This window comes from Coregonus clupeaformis, chromosome 30 (assembly GCF_020615455.1).
Source record: "Coregonus clupeaformis isolate EN_2021a chromosome 30, ASM2061545v1, whole genome shotgun sequence".
NCBI classification, from domain to species: Eukaryota; Metazoa; Chordata; class Actinopteri; order Salmoniformes; family Salmonidae; genus Coregonus; species Coregonus clupeaformis.
Window position 1 is genome coordinate 21478147 of NC_059221.1, and position 8582 is coordinate 21486728.

The 8582-nt window shown below is 48.2% G+C and overlaps 1 protein-coding gene across 2 annotated transcripts in view; it reads left to right on the top strand.

The window, feature by feature from the left end:
* The window catches only part of LOC121545653 (segment polarity protein dishevelled homolog DVL-1-like), a 40067-nt gene extending 31773 nt beyond the window's left edge, over nucleotides 1-8294 (top strand). For both annotated transcript variants that reach the window (XM_045209481.1, XM_045209482.1), the window contains 6 exons: nucleotides 221-288; nucleotides 490-567; nucleotides 718-852; nucleotides 1145-1312; nucleotides 1534-1752; nucleotides 6477-8294. In XM_045209481.1, the coding sequence (XP_045065416.1) occupies nucleotides 221-288; nucleotides 490-567; nucleotides 718-852; nucleotides 1145-1312; nucleotides 1534-1752; nucleotides 6477-7042 (1234 nt within the window). In that variant the 3' untranslated portion in view covers nucleotides 7043-8294. The remainder of the gene's footprint in view (nucleotides 1-220; nucleotides 289-489; nucleotides 568-717; nucleotides 853-1144; nucleotides 1313-1533; nucleotides 1753-6476) is intronic.
* Nucleotides 8295-8582: the final 288 nt, after the last annotated feature.

Genomic DNA, 8582 nt, shown 5'->3' on the forward strand with positions numbered 1-8582 from the left:
TGACTGATTAGATTGGATAAACAGTGGTTTGACTTCCAAGCAGCTTCGGCATTATTGACTGTTGTATAATACAGACTAGTATTTCTCTCCATAATCCTTCTAGTTCAACCAAACATTTCTTATTTTTTCCTATCGTTTCCTCTTGTTCTTTTAACTGCACAGGAGCTATAGAAGTGAGTAGAATGTATTGTAACTGACGGTCTCCCCATGTGTCCTCCAGTCCTATTAGTCTTACTGTGGCCAAGTGTTGGGACCCGTCTCCACGAAGCTATTTCACCATCCCCCGGGGTAAGACACTTACCGATGTTCCACCAACAACAGGTTATTACCACTTACAAACAGGGCTCTCAAACTCCGCTGGAAACTCACGTTTTGAAACCAAATAGTTTGTGCTTATAAGTTAGAGCAGAAGTTTGAGCACAAACTAGCAAACTCACAGTAGATGATGGAGGTTATGTGTTCTAACTGGCTGTGTGTGTGTTTGTGCAGCTGAACCAGTGAGGCCCATTGACCCTGCTGCCTGGATCTCCCACACAACCGCCCTGTCCGGACCCTACCCACACTACGGTATGACCACACTATGACCACAGTCACACACAAACTACTGCAATCACTAGACATAGTTGCACTCGCACAGTCTTAGAAAGACCACATACTGAACATGTTGTCACTCACTGTCTGTGAATGTGCTGTGTCTCAACCGCCTCTCCCCTTCAGAATTTGACGACTTGCCGCTATCTGCGAGTAAGACGGACATGGCAACCATCGTCAAGGTGATGCAGCTACCTGACTCTGGTCTGGAGATCCGAGACAGGATGTGGTTGAAGATCACCATCACCAACGCTGTCATCGGTGAGAGGGACTGGGGGACGCTGACTACCACTAATACTGTATATGCCATTTAAATAGACTAAATTAAGGGTTTTATGTTGGACTTAAAACAGCAATTACATCCCTTACTGTTAGTTTAATTGTGACGCCTGTGCAATACATTTTATTGATATTGTCGGCATAACATCTACTTACATTGATTGATGTGGTGTGGTTAGTGCTATCAATATTATAGTACAATAGAATCATATGAGTGTTTGCTGTTGTAGTGCAGACTACAGTCTTCTTAACCAGTGTGTTGTTGCTGTGTCAGGTGCTGATGTGGTGGACTGGCTCTACTCGAGGGTGGAGGGCTTCAAGGACAGGAGAGATGCCAGGAAGTATGCCAGCAGTCTGCTGAAACATGGCTACCTGAGACATACTGTCAACAAGATCACCTTCTCTGAACAGTGCTACTACACCTTTGGAGACCTCTGCCAAAGTACTGTCACTGAGCCACTTTGGCAAGAATATATTATGTACTGTATATTATTATAAGATGTGGATTATACCTGTGTTAAATGTACTGTAGAGTCCAAAGTCAGTGTTTTCTTTTTACCTCATAGTAGATGTCACTAACTCTGTCTGTCTGTCTGTCTGTCTGTCTGTCTGTCTGTCTCTGTCTCTCTGTCTCTCTCTCTCTCTCTCGCTCTCTCTCACCAGACATGGCGTCTCTCAACCTGAATGAGGGTTCCAGTGGAGGGGGCTCTGAGCAGGACACCCTGGCCCCCCTCCCTCCCCCTGCCACCAACCCATGGCCCCTGGGGGGCCAGCCGTTCCCTTGTCCCCCCTTCCCCTCCGCACTGCCAGGCTTCCCACCAGGCTACTCAGACCCCTGCCATAGTTTCCACAGTGGGAGTGCAGGCAGCCACAACAGTGAGGGTGAGTCTGCAGGTCAGGGCTACTAACACTGACATCCTTATCAATAAAAATGACTAGAAACTTTATTTGTTTTTATTTATATTTTAGAGGAATTGTCACATGACATTATGACTGTTACTATTCATGACAGCTAATGTCAACTGTTCACAAAGTATTGTATTTAAATTCCATAAGGAATGTGCCATTTCAGGTTAGCCTGTTTGGCATGCTGGGAAATTAAGTTGACGTAAGATGACATGCACACAGACTAAGGACTTTATCCACTTATGGCAGATTTTTGCTAGCATGAACATATCAAATGAGGTCACACCCTCTGATCAATATTGAATGCTCCTATGTTTGATAGCATAGGAGCATTCAACTGCTGCACTGTTTGTAATTGTGGCGACATAGCACTGCACTGAGGGAGTGGAATCAGGCTGGTATGATAATAACTAGTCAATATGGAGGATAGTTTCTCTTTTGTTTTACATTTGTCATCATAGTGCTCTTCAGTCTGATTTCCAGCTTCTGTTCAAATCAACAAGAAATCAATCATCCAGATGTTGTTATTACATACTTTTAGTCGTCTCTTTCAAAAGGATTCCCATTGCATTCAATCCTTATTGTCCTGGAGTGTTCTTAATGGCGGAGGTTTGATACAGTAATGATACAGAGGAGGGATCAGGACTAACTATCAGTAGGACAGTTGTAGGACTGAGGGTGTGTCTTCTGTATCTTTTCCATAAGTTGTTTTATTCGGTTTGATCTTTTACAGAGTGTCTTGATTGACATTTGCAGTTTCTTTATTTGTCAATTCCAGTTGGGCATTTGTGGGTGTGTGTGTGTGTGTGAGAGAGTGAGAGAGTGAGAGAGTGAGTGAGTGAGTGAGTGAGTGAGTGAGTGAGTGAGTGAGTGAGTGAGAGAGAGAGAGGTGTTGCCTGAATACATTTTCCATGAGTAGTACAGTATCTGAGGATATTTTATTGCTCTAACTCATCGTTCAGTGAGAGAGATGTACAGATTAGGCCACAGTTGGACCAGAACAGGATGGGGGATAGACTAGACTAGAGGTAGGTAGACTGGGTTAGACAGGTTAGGCTGGGCTGGGAGGTGACAGCAGTAGACTGGGTTAGACAGGTTAGGCTGGGCTGGGAGGTGACAGCAGTAGACTGGGTTAGACAGGTTAGGCTGGGCTGGGAGGTGACAGCAGTAGACTGGGTTAGACAGGTTAGGCTGGGCTGGGAGGTGACAGCAGTAGACTGGGTTAGACAGGTTAGGCTGGGCTGGGAGGTGACAGCAGTAGACTGGGTTAGACAGGTTAGGCTGGGCTGGGAGGTGACAGCAGTAGACTGGGTTAGACAGGTTAGGCTGGGCTGGGAGGTGACAGCAGTAGACTGGGTTAGACAGGTTAGGCTGGGCTGGGAGGTGACAGCAGTAGACTGAGTTAGACAGGTTAGGCTGGGCTGGGAGGTGACAGCAGTAGACTAAGTTAGACAGGTTAGGCTGGGCTGGGAGGTGACAGCAGTAGACTGGGTTAGACAGGTTAGGCTGGGCTGGGAGGTGACAGCAGTAGACTAAGTTAGACAGGTTAGGCTGGGCTGGGAGGTGACAGCAGTAGACTAAGTTAGACAGGTTAGGCTGGGCTGGGAGGTGACAGCAGTAGACTAAGTTAGACAGGTTAGGCTGGGCTGGGAGGTGACAGCAGTAGACTAAGTTAGACAGGTTAGGCTGGGCTGGGAGGTGACAGCAGTAGACTGGGTTAGACAGGTTAGGCTGGGCTGGGAGGTGACAGCAGTAGACTAAGTTAGACAGGTTAGGCTGGGCTGGGAGGTGACAGCAGTAGACTAGTTAGACAGGTTAGGCTGGGCTGGGAGGTGACAGCAGTAGACTAAGTTAGACAGGTTAGGCTGGGCTGGGAGGTGACAGCAGTAGACTAAGTTAGACAGGTTAGGCTGGGCTGGGAGGTGACAGCAGTAGACTGGGTTAGACAGGTTAGGCTGGGCTGGGAGGTGACAGCAGTAGACTAAGTTAGACAGGTTAGGCTGGGCTGGGAGGTGACAGCAGTAGACTGGGTTAGACAGGTTAGGCTGGGCTGGGAGGTGACAGCACTAGACTGGGTTAGACAGGTTAGGCTGGGCTGGGAGGTGACAGCAGTAGACTGGGTTAGACAGGTTAGGCTGGGCTGGGAGGTGACAGCAGTAGACTGGGTTAGACAGGTTAGGCTGGGCTGGGAGGTGACAGCAGTAGACTGGGTTAGACAGGTTAGGCTGGGCTGGGAGGTGACAGCAGTAGACTGGGTTAGACAGGTTAGGCTGGGCTGGGAGGTGACAGCAGTAGACTGGGTTAGACAGGTTAGGCTGGGCTGGGAGGTGACAGCAGTAGACTGGGTTAGACAGGTTAGGCTGGGCTGGGAGGTGACAGCAGTAGACTGGGTTAGACAGGTTAGGCTGGGCTGGGAGGTGTGTGTAACTCTGTTGTTCCCTCTGTTTCTGCTGGGCAACGGTAGACTGATGGACCAGGTAGTCTCAGGACTCTGGGGAACCGGTAAGCTAACAGCTAACCCACTCTCTGCTACCTCTCTCCTTCTTTCTCTCCTTTTTCTCTCTCTCTCTCTCTATATATATATTGTGATGTCACGAGAGGCTACACAGCTTTCAGCGGGATTGCTCAAGTAGTGCAAGGAGACCAGGTTCAACCAAAACAAGGATTTTATTAAAGGTCTTGGGAAACTAACGAAAGTATAACACAATTCTGTTCTCTGGTGGCTCTTTAAGGGTTAACAGTTCAGGGATGTCTCTTCCACATCCAAAATCATAACTCTCCCTCGCTCAAATAACTTTTCCCCAGTCTTACTGTATTCCACGTTGCAGCTAGTGGCCAACCCAGCAAAACGTCCTTCCAAATGTCCCACACGTATTTCCACAGGTGCATATATCCAAAGGTGAGTATTTCCCAAAGGTAAGTATCTCCAAATCCTTATATTCCTCATGGAAGTGGACGTGCAGCACTCTTGTCCTCCAGAGAGCCCAGCTTGGAGACCGTGTCTCTTCCCTTCAACAAACCTTCAGCTCATCAGCTCCTGATTGGTTTCAGCTGCGTGGGAAGATTGGCCATAGAGGGTTGGAGTTCCCGACCATACCAGCAGATGGAGCCATAGCTGTCTGGGTTTGCAGCCATCTCAGGGGGATGTAACGTCCCTCCAGGACACAGCCTCTCGTGACATCACAATATATATATATATCTCTCTCTCGCTCTCTCTCTCTCTCAATCCATCACTATTAATGTTTTATCTTGCCTTCAGTCTTGCTCTTTGCGCTCTCCCCTCTCTACATCTCAGTTTCTTTCTATCTTACTCTCTCTCTTTATATATATACACTGCGTTCTCCTCATACCATAGCTTTTAAGGTTTTTGTTTCCCGTGTCTCTCCCTCTGAGTGTGTTGGTGTCCATACTGTTTCTGCTCCTGCTCCTGTGTCTGTGTGACTCTCGTGACCGTCTGTTCTCCCTCTCTTAACCACAGGGTTGGTTGGTCCTGTGCTGCTATAATCTCAGACAGGTGCATGATTCAGGATGATCAAATCAGGCAAAAGCTTGCACTATCATTCTCACTGATAGGGGGCAATCATGCACCACTTTACCCAGTACTGTTGGGCTCATTGCTTATTGAAAGGAGGGGAAAATGTTTGATAATGTGATAATAATTATGGTGATGTTGTACACCTGTATCAATACGATCAATGGGCTCCCGAGAGGCGCAGCGGTCTAAGGCACTGCATCTCAGTGCTTGAGGCGTCACTACAGACCACCTGGTTCGATTCCAGGCTGTATCACAACCGGCCGTGATTGGGAGTCCCATAGGGCGGCGCACAATTGGCCCAGCGTCGTCCGGGTTTGGCCGGTGTAGGCCGTCATTGTAAATAAGAATTTGTTCTTAACTGACTTGCCTAGTTAAATAAAGGAAATGGAATGCTTTTTCTTTTAAAAAATGAATCATGAAAGCACCATTTGTGTTAATATTACCAATGCAGTATGTTCCAATTTTTAAACGTGTTTTTGATGGAGGTGTATCGTTACATTTGCCTTTGACTGTTGGCAATTAAGGGCCTGATTCAATCAGATCTGCTTTAGCCGAAATCCGCATAGCTGATGTTCTGACGGTGTCTGAGGTGGAACTGTGTTAGAGCTGTCAAATCCACAACGGCTCCCGGCATTATACCTAAAGCGGACATTGCCATTGGCTGCACGGAGTCACATTGACAGAAATCCCATGAAATATTGTCAACAACTCAATTAGGATGATAGAAATCCTCATTATTTCATTTAATGATTTTTTATTTGAGCGTCATTATTTCTATATAGCCTACACTTTCTCACTCTGAACTTGTAATGCAAGTGGGGCGGGTATGACTGCCTGAAAATGATCACAAGAGAAGCTGCTCACCGATTTTACAGCTCCAACGCAGTTACACCTACGACATCGCCAAAACATCAGCTATGTGGCTGTTGGCTATCGCCGGTTAAAGCTTAAACTGATAGAATCTAGGCCTAGGTCTGTAATGTGGATGATAATTATAATGAATGTCCAACCTCCATGATTATCATAGCAATGGCAACCAATTCAGCCAACGGTTCAAAATCAGTAATAAGAAGCTGGTGAGTTGGAGCTGCTGTTGTGTGTCTGGTGTGGTTTTCCAGGTGTGTGGCTGCCAAGCTGATGTGTGTGTCCCTCTCTCCTCTCCTAGGAAGCAGAAGCAGTGGATCCAACCCCAGCGCAGGGACAGGGACAGGGAAGGGCCCTGGCCGACACTCCTCCCCACAAGAGACGGGTCACAGGTCCACATGCAGTGAAACCGAGCCACCGGGCATCCGAGGGGCGAGGCGCCCTGGCGATAGGTCCGCCAGCCAGCTGAGTCATCACAGTCATCACAGCAGCCACGCCCACTCAAGTCACAGCCACGCCCTCTCTGGTTTCAGCCACGCTCAGTCTCACAGGAGTCACTGTCACTCACAGAACAGCCACGCCCACAGCCACATATCCTTCACCTACAAACACGCCCCTTTCACCAAGCCTGGGCCCGGCTCGTGTGGCCACAGCGAGCGAAGCCACGCCTCCTCCTACGGCCCCCCCGGCTTGCCCCCCCCATACTGCCTGGCCCGGCTGGCCCCTAAGACCGTCAGCAGCAGCACCCCTCCCGGGGCCCCCCCGGTACGGGAGCTAGGAGCCTTCCCCCCTGAGCTCACGGCCAGCCGCCAGTCCTTCCAGCACGCTATGGGCAATCCCTGCGAGTTCTTTGTTGACATCATGTGACAGACAGGACAGTGCCTTTTAAAAACTTGCTGAGCACAAACAAGCCCCCCGTCCAACCGCCTGACGCTCGTCCATCCCACCTCGCCCTCTCTTCTATACCCCATTTGCGACTCACTATTCCCGTGTTGAGAATGTATACACTGGTCCTCTCCCCTCCCTCTGCTGTCACAACGGTCCCTCGGATGTCGGCGCAGGGGAAGACAGGAGACAAGAGCACAACAGAACTGAAGAGAGTCCTGCTATTACAAACACACAGAGCCTCAGTGTCTGATCAGAACCCCCAGCCAGCTCTTTCGTATTGATGTGACGTGTACAATTTGTGAAATTGATGTGAGTGGTGTTCAATGTGGTGATCCTTGTGAGCTGCCACACAGTCCAGTCCTGAGAGCGTGTAGTCCTGAGAGCGTGTAGTCCTGAGAGCGTGTAGTCCTGAGAGTGTGTAGTTACTCAATGTGGAGTACAAGCACCTGCTGTTTGTTGAACCAGACGTCCAGGCCAACTGACTGGGTCTGGATCTCAATCCCCCAGACCCACCCGGACCCAGAGCTCTGGAAGAGGGAAGCCTCACTGGAGGCTCTGGACTGGGCAAACCTCCTAGCATGTCACCCTTTACACAAACTACTATTTGGCCAATCATACCAAAACTCCTGCTCTAACTGACTGACATGCTTTCTTATTCGGTATGCAGGGGGACCGTGACATATTCCAACTAGTCAAAGCTAGCCTCGGCCCATTTGACAGCCCTTGTATTTGTCCAACTAAGGGAGGCACTGTAACCAGTTGTTAGTTTAAACAATAGGCTGCTTATCTGCATGACTATCTCAACTGCTTTAAAAGGAAAAAACGTATTCATTTCGTTAAATATTCTACATTTGGGAGTTGTGTCTCTCGCCAAAGGTCTAAAGGAAGAATCCATACACTGGAGAATATTTGTGATGTTATTTATGTGATCATGATGTTGCATTGATGGTCAGTGTCATACCTTGTCTCTCTCTATGGCTGACTGACACATAGACAATCAATCAGACATTATTTCCCTCTGTGACTCAGTGGCCCGGATATGACCACTGTCCTAGCTGTGCTTTGTCGAATGCATAATCATTATTGCAGTTAATTGACTCCTGACCTCCACAACAGACTCATGTTGTGAACACATTAGAATTTTTACTGTTTGCACGTACACTATATATACAAAAGTATGTGGATACCCCTTCAAATGAGTGGATTCGGCTATTTCAGCCACACCCGTTGCTGACAGGTGAATAAAATTGAGCACACAGCCATGCAATCTCCATAGACAAACATTGGCAGTAGAATGTCCTTACTGAAGAGCTCAGTGACATTCAACATGGCACCGTCATAGGATGCCACCTTTCCAACAAGTCAGTTCGTCAAATGTATGCCCTGCTAGAGCTGCCCCGGTCAACTGTAAGTGCTGTTATTATGAAGTGGAAACATCTAGGAGCAACAACGGCTCAGCCGCAAAGTGGTAGGCCACACAAGCTCACAGAACGGGACCACCGAGTGCTGAAGCGCATAA